Source organism: Cryptomeria japonica, chromosome 3 (assembly GCF_030272615.1).
Source record: "Cryptomeria japonica chromosome 3, Sugi_1.0, whole genome shotgun sequence".
NCBI classification, from domain to species: Eukaryota; Viridiplantae; Streptophyta; class Pinopsida; order Cupressales; family Cupressaceae; genus Cryptomeria; species Cryptomeria japonica.
The window spans coordinates 396,732,613-396,755,280 of record NC_081407.1 but is presented as its reverse complement, the minus strand read 5'-3'; the positions used below and the strand labels follow the sequence as shown (position 1 = coordinate 396,755,280).

Here is a 22,668-nt window from a genome sequence, read left to right as displayed (position 1 = left end):
ATCACTTCTAGGATCAAACTTTCCTAATGCATCATCTCTTCTAATGTAACATTTGCTTCCAAAAATTCTGAAATATCTGACAATAGGAGTTTGACCAAACCATAATTCATAAGGAGTCTGATCGGTATCACCTTTTATGTGTACTATGTTGAAAGTGTATACAACAATATTGACAACCTCTCTCCAATAGATATCAGGTAATTTAGCTTCAGTCATCATAGTCCTTGCGGCATCCAAAATTGTTCTGTTCTTTCTTTCCACTAATTCGTTCTCCTGTGGGGTTCTAGGTGCAGAAAGTTGTCTCCTAATACCATTCCTTTCATAAAAGTTGTTGAACCCACCGGATGTAAACTCACCGCCATGATCTGATCTTAAGCACTTTATCTTCAGTCCTGTCTCAGTCTCAACCACAGCCTTAAAGATTTTGAATTTATCGAGAGCTTCAGATTTCTCTTTCAAAAATGCTACCCACATCATTCTAGAATAGTCATCAATAAGTAACATAAAATATCTATACCTTGAAAACTTTTAGTCCTTGCTGGTCCACACAAATCAGTATGAATAAGATCAAGAATTTCATTAGATTTATCATGTACACTTCTGAAAGAAGTTCTAACTTGCTTACCCATTTGACATTCTCTACATACCGGATTATGAGGTTTAACAATCTTGGGCAAATCTCTAACAACCGATATTGAACTGATCTTTACTATGTAATCAAAATTTACATGACACATCATTTTATGTCATAACCAACTTTCATCAATCTGAGCAATCAAGCAAGCCTTCTCGGCGGAGATCAAATTAAAGATATTTCCATTAGTCTGAGTTCCAGAAGAAATCTCCAATCCAGATTTATTAATGATCTTACATTTTTCATCCTTGAATTGCAAATGATCCTCTATCCACCATCTGACCTACACTTAAAAGATTATGCTTTAAGCCTTCAACATAATAAACATTGTTAGTATTAGTCTTACCATCTAATGATATTGTTCCTTTGCCTTTGATCCTACATGCCTTGTTGTCTCCAAATCTGACCAATCCACCATCAAATTCTTGCAGTGATAAGAACTTTCTTTTGTCAGGAGTTATGTGATGTGAACATCCACTGTCTATAACCAATTCATCCTTTTCTTCAATTTTAGCAGCCAAGGCCTTTTCCTCAGTATGTGTTGGTTCAATGACAGATTCCAGAGAATCATCCTTGATAGCAATAAAGACCTAATCTTTGCCGGATGAAGCACCATTATCGGATCCACTCACCAGCTCATCATCATCATCATCATCATTAGAAATACCATCATCATCACCAGCATAATAACATGATTTATCCTTATTTCTTCTGAATCTAGGTCTGCTATGATATTCAGGGTTAGGCTTATAATTCCTCATAAATCTTTCATGATTCCTAGTAGCTCTTTCAGGACATCTAGATGCAAAATGACCAATCTTATTGCATGAAAAACATTTAAAAGGAACTTTTCCTTCATACTTACTTCAAGTCGGTCCTTTAGGAAATCTTCTAGCAATCAGGGCTTCTAGCTCTTCAAGCTCTCTTTTTTCTTTCTCAATTTACTCCATATCCTTAGCATACATCTCTTTCCAATCTATCTTCTATTTACCAGATGTAGATGCTCTAAATGCAATCTCAGTTTTAGCAGCACTCTGATCTCCAAGTTCTTCAAGTTCAAAAGCAATCAATTTACCAAGTAGTGTATCTCTGGTCATAAGGGTACTTGACATTGTTCGAAGTTCATTGATAGCAGTAGCCTTCATCTTGTAAGTTGGAGGTAGAACTCTTAGAAATTTTGACACTATCTCATCTTCACTAATAGATCCGCAACAACATTTGATACCCATGACAATCTCATTGACTCTATCCATGAAAGAACTTATCTTCTCATCTTCTTCCATCTTCAAAGTTTCATATCTTACCCGGAAACCTTCAAGTTTAGCAATTTTTACAGCCTGGTCACCTTCATAAAGAGTTTCAAGATTTATCCAGATCATCTTAGCATTCTCCAACTCTATGACATTCAATAAGTTTTCATCATATAGGGTGCTTAACAATGCTTCTTTTGCTCTCACATCATTTTCAAATCTCTTTTGTTCATCAGCAAGTGCCGGTGTTCCAGAATTAGGATCATGAGGCATATACCCTTTCTCCACTATCTCCCAAACTTTAGCTCCAAGACATCTAAGATGAATCTTCATTCGCTCCTTCCATATCTTGTAATTTGCACCATCAAATATGGGACTCTCCTTCCGGTAAGGATTGAATGTAGAACTAGATGCAGTTGCCATCGGATCTCCTCAAGTGGTTAAGCTTCTGCAGAGAGGACCTCACTCTGATACCAATTGTTGGAATGTACTGATACCAACAGTAAACTGAGGGGGGGGGGGGTGGGGGGTGAATCAATTCAATTATAAGCCTTAAACCAGAGCACAACCCAATGAAGAATATAACATGAAAGCACAACACACATAACACCAATATTTGACGTTGAAAACCTGGAAAGGGAAAAACCACGGTGGGAAACCCTACCCACAATTAGATGAATACTTTGTAGTAGTGTTGTGAATAATTACAATGGGGTTTGCACATGTAGAAAGGCCAACAACCTAGAGCGCACTGCTTGTCACAAATGGAAGTCTCACGGACTTACAAAATCATCGGACTACAATCCAGAAAACATTGAATTGTGAAAGTAGCATCTACTAATGCTTGATACAATTTCGGTTAAGCACTGATGTCTGCTCTGCAATACAAAACCTTTCCAACCTTCACCTGAATGATATGACTTTATTCACACTTAATTCTTTCTCTGATAATGTAGACTTAACCAACCATAACCATCGATCTATCCATATCCAAATTACATGAATAAGTCACCTATAAATATAGATCATCAACCTTATTGACAAGGTCGGCTAAACCCTAAACCCATAAACCCATAATTACAAAAATTACATCACATGATACCACCAAACCAATATTATGATTTACATTACATAGCATAGACCCAAATCAAGTAAACAAACAATTATATCCGTCGCGGATTCCGCTAAGACCAAAATCCAACACGCTTCACTTGCCGGTAGAAACCCTTAGTGAAAGTTTAATTGGATCCAAATATGACCATCATAATAGCACACCATCCAAAGCAAGGTCACCAAACACTCGGGATATGATCAAGAAACACCTTCAGCATGAAAGAAACTGATTCCACAAACTGGACCTAAAATCCATTGACCAAGTCGCCAAAATAGCATACCGGTAAAGCTAACCGAGAACACCAGAAGTCGATAAAGCCAAAAGTTAGCCAAGAAAGCCAAGAACAAGTCGGTAACTGGAAATACCAAAAGCGATAACCAAACCATGAAACCAAAAGAATATATCAAGCATATAACCATAAGAATAAGCATCCAAAACTGATTCCAGAGATCTGATCATACCAGATCAAAATAGTCTCCAATCAGGATACAATGTTGACATCAATGGCAACACTTAACCAAATCTAGCATATAGCCAACTATATATATATATATATATATATATATATATATATATATATATATCATAGTTGCATTCATAAGCTGTGAATATTGCAGAGGATATTCAGTGAAAACAAAGAAGAATTTGTATTGGAAATGACCATGGAAATTCCCCTTGTTAAATCATTCGGATGTGGAAAATGAATGCATTAATTTGTTGAAGTTGATTTTCAAATTTGAATATACATGGGAAACAATTTGTCATTTCATACTCGTATCTACAATTTATTGTCTAATTTCTACAATGGCTTCAATGAATTCAGTTTTATATCTTATTATATGTTTGATTTCTACACATGTACACATGTATATGTATGTATGTGTGATGTATTTATGTATAAAACAATTTTTTTTTTTAAATACCCAATTACAAAATTAAATAACAACTAATTTTGAGTGTTTATCCATATGGACCCGCTCACATTTTTCACTTTAATGTTACGAGTGTTTGGCCATTTAATTATGTGACCACCATTTTATATCCACCATCAACCATGTACATAGCTTGGTTGGCACATATTTAAATTATTATCTGAGCCCTAAAAACATATCTTTTTGACTAATTTGGGGCATATGTTTGTTGTCTTCTTTATTGAAATTAGTAAATGTATGCATATGATATGCATACATCATATGCATATATATTGTGGAGAACAACAATGGAAAGTAAGCATATGAATACATATATGTCGGGTGTCATTGAGACCCAAAAATAGTCCACAACAACAATGGAAGATAGACAATTTGCTGTTTGACATTGTGACATACAATGTGTCTTGATTTGTTTTGCAATTTGTGTAGGATTAGAACCACAATGTAACATACAGTGATATATGTATGGAAACAAAAATAAGAAATCTAAAAATAATCAATTACAAAATTAAATAACACTTAAATCCCAATTGTTTATCTATATGGGCCCACTCAGATTTTTAAATTTAATGTTAGGAGTGTAGGCCATTTAATTATGTGACCACCCTCTTATGTCCACCATCAACCATGTACATAGCTTGGTTGGTACGCATTTGAAATATTAACTAAGCTCTAAAAACATCTATTTTTGGCGAATTTGGGGCATATGTTTGTTATCTTATTTACTGAAATTAGTTAATGTATGCATATGCATACATACGTATGTATTTTCATGTGTATGGTTATGCATACATATGCATACATATGCATGTTTGTTATCTTCTTTACTCAAATGTATAAATGTATGCATATGCATTCATATACATGCATATGCATGCATACATATTTATGGTAAACATATATGACTGAAACATATAATTGAAATGAAACCCTCAATAATCAATCTTTTTCACACTTTGTGTAATGATTTTCAAAATAGACATCATTGAAATGAAACCTTCAACGCCATAACAATATTTTCATTAAATTTCATGTTTAAAAATCAGAGGTTTTGAATAAAAGAAGACAATAATTTATCTTTTTTGCATTTTGTGTAATGATTTTGGAATTACAAAGTGAGAGAGATAATTGAAATGATACCCTCAATGCCATAACCATAGTCCCATTAAATTTCATGATTAAAAATGAAGGGTTACCCTTTTGCATTCTGTGTAATGATTTATACATTATAAAGTCAGAGAGATGATTGAAATGAAACCCTCAATGACATAACATTAATCCCATTAAATTTCATGATTAAAAATGAGGGGTTTCGAAAAAAATCAGACAATAATATATCGTTTTCGTGTTATGTGCACTGATTTATGCATTATAAAGTGAGAGAGACAATTGAAATGAAACCCTCAATGACATAACAGTAATCCCACTAAATTTCATGATTAAAAATGAGGGGTTTTGAATAAAATTAGACATTAATATATCCTTTTCACATTTTGTGTAATAATTTATAAATTATAAAAGTGAGAGAGATCATTAAAATGACACCCTCAACGCCATTAACAAAAATGATGAAAAAACAAAGAAAATGTAGGTACGAAGGAGCAAAAATCCATCATTGAACATGAAAATTGCGAGGAAGGATGCGTGCGCATTACCTGGAAATGTGCGGTGAGGTTTTCGATCGGAGGTGGTGAGGAAACCAAATTCATTGTAGAGCCGTGGCAAGAGGAAAACACCAAGGAAAATAATCCCCAAATTCGCCAAATAAGATGTTTTTAGGACTAAGCTAATATTGACATGCATGCCAACCAATATATGCATGTGGTCGAGGGTGGACATAAAATTGTGTGCCACTGAATCGGTGGCCACACTCTCATAACATTAAAGTGAGAAATGTGTGCGGGCCCATACAAATAAACACTTAAAATTAGGTGTTATTAATTTTTTAATTACATATATTTTATATTTGTAATTGATTTTTTAAATTTTTTATATTGGTGGTCTAGTGAACCACTATTGGCGCAAAGTTCATTATGTATCGGGTGGCACTTTGAAATGACCACTTCTTGACCTTTTTGTGCATGACGAATTTTACAATGTGCATCATTACTACCCAGAAGCTAGAACCTTAGTTAAAGGAAGTTAAGTCACATACAAAGACAACCAAAAATAAAATCCTTGAAATCCGACGTACGGTTTAAGAATTCTAGATGCGTGAAGTTAGCTATATCCACTATTGGTGCTCTTCCCCTATAGGCAATGTAATGACAAATAGACAACAAGAACATTGTATTGTGAAGGAAACTCTCGTGTTGCAAATCCACGCACTGTTTTCGTGGCAAAGCCAACATGATAAATTCACAGTTAATATTGACAATAGTGTAGATTAATGCTGAGTTGTTGTCAGATGAAGAGAATGTCGTTAAAAATTGATTGTAAGGAGATGAAATGGAATTATGTATGAAGTGTAATCAATCTAAATACATGACACTCTTTTAATGCCTCAACAATTTGGATGAACTCGTAATTTGTATAACAGCTAACCTCATCCTGCAACAAGGTGTCATATCCTATATTAGTACATAATATTATAGTTCGCAGACTTGAACTCAGAGAGTACTTGGCAAACTCAAAATTTTCGACTCAGCAAAAGCTTGACAAATATTTGACAAAAACTCAGCAACTTAGAAAGTGCTTTAAATAAAAATCTTAATGAAATATTTTTTTAAAATTCAATTACAAAACGTATTAAATTAAAATTGGCATCTTAGAAAAGAAAACGTATGATTTTTATAGCAAAAAAATATGTTTTAATTAATATTTTATTCACATTTTTCACTCTTTTGTAAAAACTCACTAATTAAACTTGCCCAGCAAAAAAAATAGATTACTCAGCAACTTAGAGAGTACTCACAAAGTTTGCAAACTATACATAATACATTTAAATCTCCAATATTTTATTGTTTTAAAAGTACTTGCTTATGTTTGACTACACTAAGGCTGCAAAAAGAGGTAAAACTCTACAGCCAATCATATAGTCACTAATTCATTAAAAAAATTAGATTTGGACTTTGCAAAAGATAAATCTTATATAAAAAAAATTCGGACTTGTGTTTTGGTCACAGGTACAACTAATAATCAACAGTTGAGAAATCTTGGATGTGTTGGTGTCTGCCTAAAGGCGGGTACTAATAAAGGGCATTTGCATGTGCCCGAAACCATTAAAACAAATTTCTTCTTGAATTCCTCTGTAAGCATGCCGGATCTAAACGTTCGACATTTGTATTTAGATTGTGACAGATTGAGAGCTTCTAACAATTGTTCCAATCCAATTGTCCTCTTCTGTTTTAGGGAGCTCACCTTTTAGGGCCCTCCATGAGTGATCAGTCCCTGCCTATAATAACACAACAGCACATTAACATTAGTGGTATGTTCTAAATTGTAACGCAAATATCAGTATTTTTCTATGCATTCAAATTTTGAAAGATCGCTTACTTGAACAATGTAAACATCAATGCCAATTTTAGCTATCACTGCAGCCTCAAAAATCTTGGTAGCCATTCCTCCAGTTGTATCATGTGCTACAGTGGTTGTTTGCACTGTTCATGACAAGGTGATTTGTATTATTAAATGCCTTTGCAGTTGTAATCTGCTTCTAGAGATAAAGCGTTAAATCTAATGCCCAGAGAGAAGATACATTTCAAAAAAACATAGTTGTAAACCAAATAATTATCCACCGTACCATCTTCTTTCCAGCTATTTATTCGATGGTCCTTATATTAGAATAGAATGTTTTTCCAGAACAGTTTATAACAATAAAGACAACAATAGTTGAGAATGGAAACTAGAAATTATTTCCAAGTCTGTAGGAGAAATACAGCTTCAATTTTTTTTTTTTTTATCCCGTGACTACTTAACATGTTTTGTTGGAAACAGATTGGACCTTGTAGGGTGGTGAAGAAAATTTCAGCAAATGCCTATGCGATTGAGTTACCTAAGGGCATGAGAATGTCTCCTATTTTGTAAGAACCCACACTTGGTGGACTCTAACCAACCACAATTTTCTGCCTTTGTTTGATTTTTCAATGTTTTCAGTGTTTGGGTTTTGCTTGAGTTTTCAATGATGTTTCACCAAGGAATAAAGAAAGTGCAAATAACATATGCTGCAAACTAGAGTATGGAAATGAGAGCTACAACCATAAGCATTTTATCGAACATTTGCCATGCAATTCCTATTATGAAATGTTGACTTTCAGCTAGGGACATTAAGACAAACAGTTATCTTGCAAACTGAAATAAATACTACAAATATATCATATGCAACTCCTTTTTATTGATGTCTCAATTACCACAGATATGAAAGGGCCAAGACTCTTGGTTGATAGCTGAATATGATATGAAAACAAAATACCCAGGTCTGAGTACAATGGCAGCATACAACCAACTTCGAATGTCTATTAAATACTGAAATTAAATGCAAGAGGAACCTGATAATGGTGATGCTCGATGATGGAGATGAAAGTTGCAATCGGAATCAAGCACAAATACTGTAGCGCGGCACTGTTCACGCGCACTGTTCATGCGCACTGTAGCAGCAAGCACAAACTTGCAATCTGCTCTTAAAACCTTGAATAATTTGTTGATAATCTCTCCCAACAAGAATGATATAACTCCATGTGCCAAAGAAGGATGATTCACAACCAATTATAAATGTTCTCCAACAATAAACTTCAAACCCTTGTAGAAAACCTCACCAATTTGCACAAATGAAAGAACTGAAGTATTCTTTCCCACAACTGCAATAATTCAGGTGTTATTTCACACCTTCAAAATTGCTATCAATAGGAAGTTTCCGTTTCCTATGATCAAAGAAGTAAATTGCGAAAGCCCTAGGCTGCACAATAAAAATCAATCAAAATACCATTCATCAACTGGATGCCGAGAATGAACTCTTGCCTTTCCTTTTATTCTTTCCTTAAGAGAGCTCAAACACCTTCCTAGCCAATGTGGGATAAAAGATTTATTCCCACATTAAATTATTCACTTAATGCACTTTATTATATTAAAGTGATTTTATTATTATAAAGTTACTTTAGAACTTTATAATAATATTAAAATATTAAATAAATCACTTAAGTCACTTAAACTTTAATATCTCTTGATGTACTTGTCTGATTGCTAAGCCGTCTGACCCAGGAGTCGACTCTCCCTGTTCTCCATGTGATTGGATACCTGTCTAAAAATAGAAACCCTGAATAGTGACTTACTATAAATAGTAAGTATGTGGAACTGAGTCTAGAAATAGCTGCAAAGGCCCAATCAAGGTCGACACTGCCAATAAGCTCTGCTCAGGTGTCTTTCTATTAATAGGAACCCTGACTCTCCCAAAATAGTAACTTACTATAAATAGTAAGTGTGCCAATCTGAGTCAAAAAACCTGTGCAAAGGCCAAAACCTGAATCCAGCTGAAGAGTAATGTCTCTAATCACCAAGTAATTGCCACACGAGGCCCTCTATCAATAATTGTTAGCCTACGAGGGTCAAATGATAGGCTAATTCTTACAAACTCTGATGCTCACAAAATGGGGACATTACATATTTTCAATGTTATTGATCTATAAACTTATCATGGCGGGGGGGATGAAGGACAGATTGAAGAAAAGGATCTTGATTGGAAGAAACACATTCCAGAACAGCACAAAGAAGAAATCGATAAGGTACTAAAACAAAGGTGACCGAGCAAACCAAAGGAAAATAGTCCATTGAGTATTTGGTGAGTTGTGAGAACAAACTAGACAAGGATGTTAGATGGTTTAAGCGAATGGATATAAGGAAGTATGGTTCAATAGGGATAATACAAATCACCATGTGAGCAAGAGCTCATGTTCTTTTGTAAATAATAAATTTGCAAGAAATCTTAGAAATAAAGTCAATTTCCAAATAATTGATTAAATACTAAAAATAAAAAATTAATTATGTGATTCTTAACATGCCTTGTCGGAAAAAGATTAGACCTTGTAGAGTGGTGAAGAAAAATTCAGTTAATGCATACTTATCATGAAGAAAATACATTCCAGAACAGCCCAATGAAGTAATATGATTAAGCACTCCAACAAAAGGTAACCATGGGGTGGCCGCCTCTTCTCCATCCTATATGCTATAAATTATGATTTTGAGCCCTTTGGGAGAGATGAATGGGAGAATATTTGTAGATCAGAAAGGAATTGAACATGAATGCTAGGCAAGTTACCTAGTCAAACACATCTATATATAAGGTTTGAATGTCAAGGCTTGTGTGAAGATATGTAAGCATTTTGGTCTATAATGACATAATAACAATCTATACTTATACTATAATGAGTTTGTAGTTAACTAATAAATAAATACTTTTGAATTGTTTTGGAAATGATTGAATGCTACCAAGTTCAGTAGTTTGTTAAAAACCTCTAAGCTTGGGACTGCACCAAAAGTGGATTATAGGAAAAACCCTCCTCAACTACGAATCAAAGAATTTTATAATCAAGTTCACCACTACATTTCCATTGCCCTTCAATTGAACAAACAATAGTAGTAAGACCCTAAAATGAAATGGAAACAACACTATCAAATTATTTGGAAACAAGAACATCCTTCAAACAGAAGGTGAAGGAAGGCTAGTAATACACCAAGGTTTAGTTCTCAAATCAAGGTTGAGAAAGACTGGATTTATACATGCATTTTGCACTCTATGTGGGAGAGCAAAAACAACAAGATGAATTCAACTTCCTTTTTATTGCTCCTCTCTTGGAAGGGGCCTCTTTTAGGGAATTATTGGAGGGTCCAAAATATCTCTAAGGGTTTATGGCATACAACTTGATGGCAACAACAAACTTTAATTGGATGTCAAGATGCCATGCCATCTCTCAAGAGGATACCTACCCTTTCAGTATGGGGAAGTTGAGGCTTTTTAGAGAAGAGTTTGATTTGATTTTACAAGCTAAGTTTGAGTGGTTTCAAAGAAATGTGAACCATAGAAACAAGACTCGGACCCGGCATGGACTTGGCAAGGGTGACTCGACTCAGAACTCGAGACTCGACAAAAAAACTCGGTGCAAACTTGGCAAGACTCGGCAAAGTGAAAAACTTGTTTCATGCACCCTTTATTAAATAAACCTTAAAGATACAATAACATCATCAAATAAAAGCCAATTTGATCACATACACAAGTATACATCGATCACATTAGTATAAAGTATAAACGCAAATTGTAGCTGAAGGACATAGCAAACTTAGATATATAGATATTATCAAATGTATACAAAACTCATGGAATATGAAATCCATGACATCAAATGTTCCACACAAATATCAAAACAACTTCAAGTCTATGGCTCAGAGGAGCCTACATCCTTCCTACGAAGGTGACTAAGGTAGGTCCTGGATGATTCAGTAGCCATAGTCTCTGCTCCTGACTCCATTCCACCCTCACCAACATTAGTTGTGTCTGTGTCTAGCTCTACTTGTTCTCTAACCTCCTCCTCTTCCATGGCTACAACCTCAGCCTCTCTATCTGCCTAGTCGATCCAATCAAGACCCTTGTCACTGTAGCCTCAGTGATCCACTTAGATTCCGGATCAACCTCCTCTAGCGTGATCGGGGTGGAGTCATGGTCCAAAACCTATCTTTGTCTAAGACAAAGGTTGTAATGAACAAAGACTAGATCATTCAACCTCTCCACAAACAGTCTATTGCACCTTTTGGAGTGTGTGCTCAAACATACTCCAATTGTGCTCACAATCGGAAGCACTGCATGGTTGGCTCAAAATACGAATGGCCATTTCCTAAAGATTTGGTGTTTTAGGACCAAACATCTACCACCATCTATCTGAGATGAGAAAAAAAAATCGGTCTCTCATTTAATAATAAATTGAATAATATATAACTAAAATTATGCTCTTAAAATATATTATTACTTGACTACATTTTTGTCCGATTGTCTTTGCAAATTTGACGAGAAAAGACATCCCCTTCTGCATTAGAAAATGCCTCTATCTCGTGGATTATAGTGCTACTATTGCTAGGCAACATTTTCTCTATCATGGAGTAGAGGCTATTAAGAACCTCCTCATCCACCTTGAAATCAAGGCGGAAATGGAATGTTGGATTGAGGTAATAAGGGGCTGCATGGAGAGGCTTGTGAAGCTGGACTTGCTATCTCCTATCAATGATATCCCAAATGGAACGATACTTACTCTCATCTCCTCCATAGACAGATTTGATGGCCTCCTTGGCCCTATCCATGCCCTCGTATATGTAGCCCAGTGCGGGCTTCTCCCCATCAACAACTCGTAGGAGAACTACCAAGGGCTTAATGAACTACAAATATTGTGAAACATTATTAGTTAAGTGTGAATGAAAATAAACAAATAAAAGAAAAAAGAGAAATAAAAATTAAAACATAATGTAGAATTTATAAAATTTTTACCTTCACAAACTCTTTGCACAAGGGGCCCAAAAGCCTGGTTCATGAAAAATGCAATCTGCCACATCAATCCCTGTAGCGGTCGTAGCATAGAATGAGGAAGTCCACTCCTCACCAACAAACATATGCCTCACAACTACCTTACACCGAATCAAGGATTGCAATGTGATGAAATTGGTGGCAAATCCAGTGATTTTAGTATGAGCTAACTCCTTTTGCCTCGTGTATTGCCTCATTAGGAAAAAGATCCATGAATGATTGTATACAAATTTGCAAATATTTTTTTGCCTTCTCTACACATTTCCTAATCCATGGAAGCTTGCCAATCCTCCAATATGAGGTCAAGGCAATGGATGACACATAGAGACCAAAATATAGATGGGTGCCTCTCCATCAAAAGTCTACCTGCAACAACATAACTTGCTGCATTATTGGTCACCACTTGTACTACATTCTCCTCACCCACCTCATGTATGACCCCCTCTATAGCTTCACATAGGAATCTGACATTTTTTGAATGTGCACAAGCATCAATGGACTTCAGGAACATGGTGCCATCTGAAAAGTCTACACATAGAGACCAAAATATAGATGGGTGCCTCTCCATCAAAAGTCTACCTGCAACAACATAATTTGCTGCATTATCGGTCACCACTTGTACTACATTCTCCTCCCCCACCTCATGTATGACCCCCTCTATAGCCTCACGTAGGAATCTGACATTTTTTGAACGTGCACAAGCATCAATGTACTTCAGGAACATGGTGCCACCTAAAATTTGAAAATAAAGCAAAATCAATGATCATTCAATAAATTTTAAATTAAAAATATTAATCACTAAATCAAATTCAAATTATTCAATGCATTGAGGGAAGTAGAATGATCAATCATCTGTAGAAGAAGCAAGAAAATTCAAGCACATCTTGTTTCTCCTATCTGTCCAACAATCGATCATGATGGTGCAACCCTTCTTGCTCCATATCTATCTCACGCTGGCCCTCTAATGTGGCTTTTATATCAGCCACCGATTTTGTCCAAATTGGGCCGCTTAAATTAGATTCAGAAGGGGCTTTGAACCCCAACCCACAAATAGTGATGGCATCAACTATGCTTTGCCAATAAGGAGACCGATCACAAATAAATGAAATAAGTATGTCCAATAAAAATTCATTAGACAAAGCAAGCTATAAATATTAAAACAGTCAAATAAAAAGGAATTGCTTGGTTGCAAAGAACGAAATGGTGCAATAGTACCAAAATTTTTCAATTGCACGTCTAGCTGCATCGTGTACCTCCTTGTTCCAATCCATGCTCTCAAGTGACGGTTGGGCACCAGGACTAGCGACTGGCTCAAAATATGAATCCATCCTAGATTTACGAACTCTAGGACCAATGCTAATACTCCCACTACCATTGGCACTAGCACTAGTAGAAGTACTAGCACTCGCACTAGGACAATATGGAGGCATGGAAGAAGTCTCTCCAACACAACCAATGCTAGTCAACTTCTCCCTTTGCCTCTTCCTCATTTCTTTTTGCGCTTCAAATGTTTCTAGTTGCATTTGGCACTCACGAATAGCCTTAGAAGGTGCTTCGGTGCAAGGTTTAGCATCATGGCCATGTATGCTAGCAAGGTGGTATTTCAATCTATTTATGCCTCCATGAAAAAATGTTTTGCAATATTTACAATTTGCCTCTCCCTTTTTTTGCTTGGGAAAATATTCAGTATGTTTCCAAGCTGGATCTCTTCTACCCAGGGTTGTTCTAGGAGTAGACATTGTGAAAAATATGGTTTTCAAAAGTTGAAGGTTGCTGGAATAAGACACAATTACAAAAAAATGAACATTTATAATTAATACAAAAAAAACAATGTAATAGAAATGTTTGGAAAAAAAAAACAATGAGATAGAATTTTTTTGAAAAAAACAATATACACTGTAGGGTTTGCTCTTCTTTGAAAGGAAATGAATAGAAATGTTTAAAAAAAAAAAAAAGAAAAACAATGTAATCTTACCTCTTAGAACAAAGTTGAAATGAAATGCAACCTCCTTTTAAAGCTTTTGATGTGCCAAATGTGAGTATTACGCTGCCCCAATGTGATTTGTTGAAGAAATTTTGGTCTTCCTCCTTGCTAGTTGCCCTACTATGCACTCTTGTTTTTCCTCACAACTCACTCTTCTCCTCCTACTTTTCCAATATAATGAAATGAGCTCACTTTTAGGGTTAAGGAGGCAATATAAGTCAAATAAAAAACAAGTTAAACAACTTTTTAAAGTATTTTTTATGTTTTTTTTGTTGCTTGATGCCGGTTGAGTCTAGGCATCAAGAATCGCTGAATTTGGGCCAAGTCTGCGAGTCTCTGGACTCGCCCAAGACTTGCACGAGTTCAAGTCCGGACCCCTGGGACTCACCTAGGGTCACCTAGCTTGGGACTCGTTGGGTCCTGGCGAATCCAGGATCTCTGATGTGAACTCTTTCCCCATTGTAGCACAACCTCAAGTGCTTTCTTTCCTTGCCTACATGTGGAAACAATCCCGTTGTTAAGTATTATGCTTAGGTGATGTTACTATTTAATAATATAACTTTTTGTTACTTGGTGTTTTATATGAAACAATTTTTTCAATTAAAAAATAAAATAAAATAAAATCTTTAACATTTTAATTTAGATGATATCACTATTATACTATATCATCTTAGTAACTATGTTCTACCAATTTTTCAAGATGGGGATGGTTGGGGTGTAACATCCCCTTCTCAGGCCTAATCAATTTAGTTATAGTTAGCCTATTTCCTAAGTTCCCATAGGTTAATTGGTAAGGAAAAGGGGTCTCCAAAGATCTTGGAGAGCCAAGTTTAGTTTTCTTTAGTTCTATTGGCCACAATGAGCTTAGTTTGCAATGAGGATCACAATGACACTTTCAAAAGTGTTTTCTAACTCCTGGGATGTTCTCCAAACTTCTTGGAAAGCATGTCTATTTTTACAAAGTCACTAAGTTGGCACCCATTGTCATCCGACTGCTTTAGTTTCATCATGGTATGCTCATAATTGGATGTGGATTACTTCAATTATTCACTTAAGTTCCCAATGTTTTATTATTATTTTTTAGACTTAAGTGTAATAGAATTTTAAAAAGGTGTTTATGTCTCTCAAGTGGACGCTTAAGAGAAATAAACATGAAAAAGTTAATCTCTAACTTTTGCATTAAAAAGTGTTTTATAATTTCAAATTGGCTAATTTCCCTCCAAAAGCTATGAAAGGAGGTTGAAGGGGCTCATCGTGGGGAATGTTGTTGTTTGATATTGTTAAGATGTTGAGTTGAACTTGTGAGTTCTTCCACAATCTTTAGAGGACAAAAACCCTCTTTACGTTTCTATTTTTGGATTTGAAAGATAATCCCTAGCTAGACTAATGTGGTCTAATTTCAGGGATCATCATTGTGCAGATTGGAAAGTTCAATTGTTGTTCCAGCCATGGAGGTTTTTGATGTGTTTTAGTTACAGGTGTTGGAGAGTTCCTTTTTCTCAGTTCGCAGAGTTTTTTTTGGAGTTTGCGTGGGTATTCGAGGAAGAAGTTGCCAGCCATACCATTTTGGAGGGTTTATTTCAGTCCTGGACGTACATATGGAGTTGAAAATGTTTCCTTGTGCTTACAGATTGGTGTGTTATTGAAAATTCTAATTTGGTCACCCCCCTTGCAATGATCATATGCCATTTTTGCAGAGATTAAAGGGAAGATAATTCAGTTTTGTATGGCCCAAGCGCAAGCTGTACCACCTGCAGGCTAGGCATGAGGGTTTGAGTATGATTAGCCCTCTTCTTCATGGATTTTGCACCCTCCTTGGTGATGCTAGGAATATGCCTTTCTGTTTGGCATAGTTTAATGGTGGACTTTACTGGTTTGAAACTTTTATGTGAGTTTAATGACTTATTTGGCTGTTAAACCCGTTGTACTAGAGTTTCCTAACCTGCAAATGTCTGATATATATTTTCAGTGTTTTGTTTCATGTTCTCAATGATTTTGGAGTGTGTTGGGGCTGTTGTTAAAGCGTTGATCTAGCCAATGGTCATTTTGGTGTATTCAGTAAAGACTTCCTGAGTTGTTGATTGCTTCCCAGCTCTATTGCAGCCCATTTCTCAGTATTACAAACCTGAATCAGTGATTTCCTACAACATCTTTGAGGTATATTGTTGTTCCTTATAAGTTGGGAGGTTATTTCATGATCTTGGGTACTCTTTGGGGCAGAGTAGCTGGATATGCCTCTGCCCCTCCCTGGGCATGTGTATCCCCATATCCAATATGGATACAAATATGATACGACGAGGATACATGTCGGATACCATACCCATGTGTGCTTGAAAAGCCTTGATTTTCCAACCATGCCAGATACTGTGTGATTTTATTTTTTTAAAAATTGACATAAATCTTACTAAACATAATTTTAAAAGATTTTAATAATGCAATTTAAAAAGAAAAAAATTGGTGTAAACAAAACCAACACCAAATGAGGAAGACAAATGAGATGTTTTTCTATTTCAGCAACCCATTTTTTTGGGTTATCTTCCAATGTAACTCTACTATTTTTTACATATTGTAAATTGTTAAATCAACTTATAATTATTTATATAGCAATTATATGTCTTTATTGCTTTAAATATAGATCTGCAACAATCCATCTTTCTACTTCTTGAGCATTCTCTCATCCTAATGATGGATCACAGAGTGTGATCCAAAACGTTGATGCAAAAAATCTCACACAACCAAAACCAGAAGCACTAACTAACAATTATGTATCTATATTGCTTTAAAGTAATGAAAATCTCCTTTATAATCTTAGAATATTGTGTTAAATGTGTGTATGTGTTTTTTATGAATGTTGTATCCAGCCATATCCATATTGGGGGTCTTAAAAATGGCCATATCTGTATCAGATACTGTATATGTATCTATATATGTATCCATGTCCATGCAACTTTTCTTTGGGTGTACTTCAACAATCGTTTTACATATCAGCACTTGTATCAACGCTGTTATCTTATCAGAATCTCTTTACAACAGGTATTTGATGATTTTGATGTTTAAGGACTTATCTTGTACCCCTTCAAAAGGTCATACTGTTGAAGATTTATCTTTCTAAGCATTGCATTTTAAATTGGATGATTGTACCACTAGTTGTTGACTTGGATTATAGTTGGTACTGATCCCACCATTGGACAAGTGGAAGGTACATTGTTATTTACTTTTAGTTTTAATAAGCTTTCCCATTGAAAAGTGGATGTGCCCCAAAACTTTCACACGAAAGTGGATGTGCCTTTGTAATTCCCGCTGAAAAAGTGGATGTTTACTTTTTTGTATTGCATGTATTCCACTAAATAAGTGCGTTATTCAGCTAGCCACTTGATGCCTTTCTTTCAATAGTTTTCTTTCAATACTGAGTGAACTAGAACACTGTGTGCTCTCACCTTGCCCTTTCTAAGATCTGGATGATTAGAAAGTGGTAAGGAAGTTGATATGCATTACATTTCTGTTGAAAGCCAACCCATATTTTCATAAAATAATTGAGGGTGGTTATTACAAGGGGACGAGGACATTTTGAGGACAGATTTTTTGAATCATATTAGGGGATGCGAAGGATTGCAAAGAGGACCAATATTAAAAAAACTAGAAATTTCAAATATTAATATTGTTGGAAACAACCAAGATCACTTGCAAAAACAAATACTATCCACAAATCAACAAGATGCAAAATGAGAAATGTCATAAGTAACCATCACAAATGTACAAAAGGTACTTTACATATAAAGGCAACCAAGAAGAGGTGAGAAGGTAGGAGTAAAACTCTGACTACCCCCCCAGTATGCAACAAGTGTAGGACTCTATGGACCAATGTTGGGAGACTTGGTGTATCTACATGAGGTGAGACAAAAGTCTTGCTAACCTCTCGTAACATGAGAGAATATCTCAACCTTTGAGTAAGCTCAAACATAGTGTGAATAAGACTCAACTAAGTAGGCTAAAAGCAAACTTGTTAGGTAAAACACATTTTCACACTAGCACCCTCCTTTAAGCGAAACTTAGGGAGTAAGCCAATCACATAAAAGATGAGTCCTAACAACATGGCTTAGTAAGGCACTCATATACAAATAAAGACCTCTTGTAAACAGAGAAAAGGAGAAAACCCCGTGGGAACAAAACTCCCCTCGAAAAGGGAGAAAGAGAAGGATGAAATCTCCTACAAAGATGTCCATGTGAAGATGAACATGATGATGAACTCCTGAAGCATGTTAAAAACTGTAAACTTTGTCGAAAGATGAACTAGTGTATGCTAGAATCAATGAACCTCCAAAAGATGTAGATCAAGAGATACAACTATGATCAAAGAACACAAATAACAAAGCACGAGTGTCACATAGTACACTACTTAGAAGTGCTTGGTGTTCAACAAGGATGGTCAATGAACACAAATAAAAGCACGATTGTCAAGTAGTACTCAACTTAGAAGTGCCTAGTGTTCGTGAATCTCACAAAAAATGATCCATTGAAAGAATACCCCACATGAGAGATACAAAAGAGTAGGTCTATGTGACCCCCCTACAAATATGTGAATTCCATAAGACTCCACAAGGTTCCTCCACTGGTCCACTAAAAACATAAAGCATTAGCAATACAAATGTCATAATTCTCCCCTTAATGTCGATGAGGAAATGTGATAATGGCAAAACCAACTGAAATTGGGCACAATGATGTGCACAAAACTGAGACCCAACATTAGATCTACTATTCCCTCCATAAGGAACACATTTGATTTTGTGGCACTTTATGAGTGCATTTACAAAATTATATGCTATGGAATGAATTCTTACATGTTTTATGAAAAGAGGCGGACAATAAAGAAATATATCAAGTTGTTTTTCAAACCTCAACAAGTTTAACAAAAATAAAAATAAAACTCCCATAATGTAAAAACATAGACCCCCTGAAAGCATACAATGCTATGACACTTTATTTTAGTGCACTTACAAAATAAAAAAGATGTATAAGGCCTCAAAAGAGGGATAATCAGAATTTGATATTCTGAAATACTATCATGTAAATAAACATCATCATTACGTAGAGCTCACAAAAAATTATGTAGGTTAAAAAAAAAATAGCACCCAAAAATGTGTCTGTATGAGCCCAAACAAGCCTCTCAAAGTTCCAGAAATTGGGATTGTGCAGGGTGTCCTCTCAGGAACAACAAATTGGAGAAAATCTGTACATCATTCTGCAAAATAAATTACACCACTGGATAGAGCATGAAAAAAAATGTATAATGAAAAAAAAGTCACTTAAATAGACCTCCATATGACTGAGAAATGACCCGAAGTTGAGGTAAAAACCAAATCTGCTCAGTGGAGAGGGGGAGCAAATTTGGGGCAAAAATGATGACATCAGCATGCTGACTAGTGGATGCTAAGTTGGCACCGAGGGTGCAGCCTGAGGTGGCAAAAAAATATTCCTTACATATATTCTGTAGGAATAAAAAATAATTAAAAAAGCCTGTGTAGGGTACTTGCAAAAGAACCCAAAAAAACATTTTCATTTTGCAATTATTTTTAGAAACAAAAAAACTGTCAAAAAAGCTTGACATGCAAATTGAAATTTGTACACGCAGATCAAGAATGGTAGGCGGATAGGATGGTACAACCCATAGTTTTAACAACATAATTAGCATTGAATAAATCTTGGTATTTAGATTTAGTATTTCAAATTTCCTATAGTTTCATTTGAAATGTAATTCTTATACTATTATACTGTCATACATCTTTTCAAAATTAGTTTTTCAAGTACCATATGTATATGTATAACTATATCAGCACCACCACCCTGCCACCCCCCCCCGCCGCCATCCCCCCGCTGTCCCCAAACTTAGGCCCTTGGTCCCCCCGTCCCGGAAACCCGTCCGCGCGTCCCCCCGTCCCCAACGCCGGTGGAACACTGGACTTTTTCATTAGTTTGTAGTCTTCATTGTTGTTTTTCACATTTGGAGTTGGACATATCATTATATGTAATTTTGAAAACATTTATAAACTTATGCTGCTATTATACATTTTAGAGTTGAAACTATGAGTATGAATGATGAAATTTCAAATATTGCGTGTTTGTAGATCATATGACATGCGTAATGTTTCAATTATGGCTCTTATGTTCTCTAAATGCATTAATTTCTTTATGTTTTTTTGTAAAACTGTGGTTTTTTTTTTGCCGAGTCTTTCGCGAGTCTGTCTGAGTCCGAGTCCGAGTTTTAAAACTTTGGTACAACTGTACAAATTTCCATGTGGCCCAACCAAGGATGGGCCAAAAAATGCAAAAAAAGTCTCTACTCATCAAAACACAAAGTGTTATATGAAAATTCATTTGTAGACCCTCCGGAGCACAACCATGATGTTTGTTTTTCTCCACAAGATACCCTTTTCACCTTATGCTCACAACCCTCTCCAAATCAAGCCTAGAAGGGAGAGATTTTGCAAGTTTTCTTTGATACCATGTTGGAAACAACCAAGATCACTTGCAAAAACAAAAACTCTCCACAACTCAACAAGTTTAGGATTCTATGAACAAGTGTTGGGACACTTGGTGAGTCTACATGAGGTGCAACAAAAGTCTTGCTAACCTCCCATAAGGTGAGGAGATAATATCTCAACCTCTAAGTGAGCTTAAACATAATGTGAATAGGACTCAACTAAGTTGTCTAAATGCAAACTAGTTAGGTAAAACACATTTTCACACTAACACGTGATAAATAAGGAATTCATCATATACATTATATATGCTTAATACATAACATTTACAACAAATGCCCTAAGGCTGCAAGTTCCAACTACAAGATGACAAAAAAAATAGAAAGTATGTTGCTACACTTGAGTTTGCAAATAACTTGTGCAATCAATGAGCCTATCTTCCTTGTCTCACGATTGTAGTAGTTGACTCAAGCAACAACAAGTTCTTGACTTTGTATTGGGATTGAAAAGGAGGCTAACTCAATAAGCCTGAAATCTTTACCATTATATGTTGCAAACCTGCAGTTTTGTGACTGCAAAAACAACTAAATGCTGTTGTTTTCAGTGATAGAAAATCACCATATTGGAACTAAAACACCACCTTGAGAGTTACAAATGGAACTTGATATCCTATGGATTATTTTATTTGATTTTATCTATAAATTCTTGTTATTTTGCCAATTGAAATGGCTGAAAACTACTTTCTAATAACACACAACTATCATACACCACAAAAAGCTTGAAATTTCATCATTTTGCAGACCAAATTCTCTCATTTAGGGCTGAGAGTGATGTGGAGATCCACAAAAGAACAATAAAGTATTTTTTGAATTCACTTTGGGCCTCTTTTTTTTCTTATTTTAAATGAGCATAAATACAAAGGGACAACAGGCGGCCCTCACATTTCTAGGATGTCGGGGCTAAAACAATTTGGTTGGGGACAGTAGTGGACATGATGTTTCCAAGGCATCCCCAAAACACCCTCGGTACGAGGATGTGTCAAAAAAATGTCAAGGATGCATCCCAAGGGAACATAGATTCCTAACAATTTACTTTACTTTTAGAAGACATTTTCCACAATTTAAAGATTATCTTGGTGGAATTTTTAAAGTTCAAATTTAACTTAATAAATTTAATTATTTAAATGTTGCAATAGATATGATGTATGAATTTTTATTTCACTAAACATTCTTTGAATATCGTTGACTGCTTGTAGCTTCAATATTTTGGTAGGAAAGTAAACACACAATACTATCTTATGTACCTAGATTATTGTCAAATGGGAGTACATTGACTTTCGAAGAAGCCATAACCCTCTTATGAAATTCTAAACCTCCCGATATGAATATTATGGTTGGTTTAAATGTGGTGAAGTGCATTGGCTCAGTAGCATGAGGGTAGCAAATGAGATTTAGTTCCACATAGACGAGTATACTTCTCTAGAATCAACCTTTGTGAGATTGTTTTCCCTTTTTGTGTAGTGGGTGCCTATTGCATTCTTGACTTCTGTAATCTAGACCCTTTTTTTTTTTTTCTTTTAATTTTTTTCTGTTTTCTTATAAGATGTTTGAAATGAAAGACAAATGCAAATAGATATTGTAGAGATAATAGTGTTGCAGCAATGAAATAACAAAAATAACTCTTCAAACACAATATTCAGAAATAAATACCAGTAATAGTTTCAGATTTGATGTTAAAATTTTGTTTACAACATATCATCAAAATGTTATAACCTAGAT

At 35.3% G+C, this 22,668-nt stretch overlaps 1 protein-coding gene across 5 annotated transcripts in view; it reads right to left on the bottom strand.

Annotated features, from left to right (window-relative positions):
* Positions 1-6,866: 6,866 nt before the first annotated feature.
* The window catches only part of LOC131047927 (isopentenyl phosphate kinase), a 307,620-nt gene continuing 291,818 nt past the window's right edge, over positions 6,867-22,668 (bottom strand). For all 5 annotated transcript variants that reach the window (XM_059218360.1, XM_059218359.1, XM_059218358.1 and 2 more), the window contains 2 exons: positions 7,426-7,529; positions 6,867-7,324 (listed from right to left, as the gene is read on the bottom strand). In XM_059218360.1, the coding sequence (XP_059074343.1) occupies positions 7,217-7,324; positions 7,426-7,529 (212 nt within the window). In that variant the 3' untranslated portion in view covers positions 6,867-7,216. The remainder of the gene's footprint in view (positions 7,325-7,425; positions 7,530-22,668) is intronic.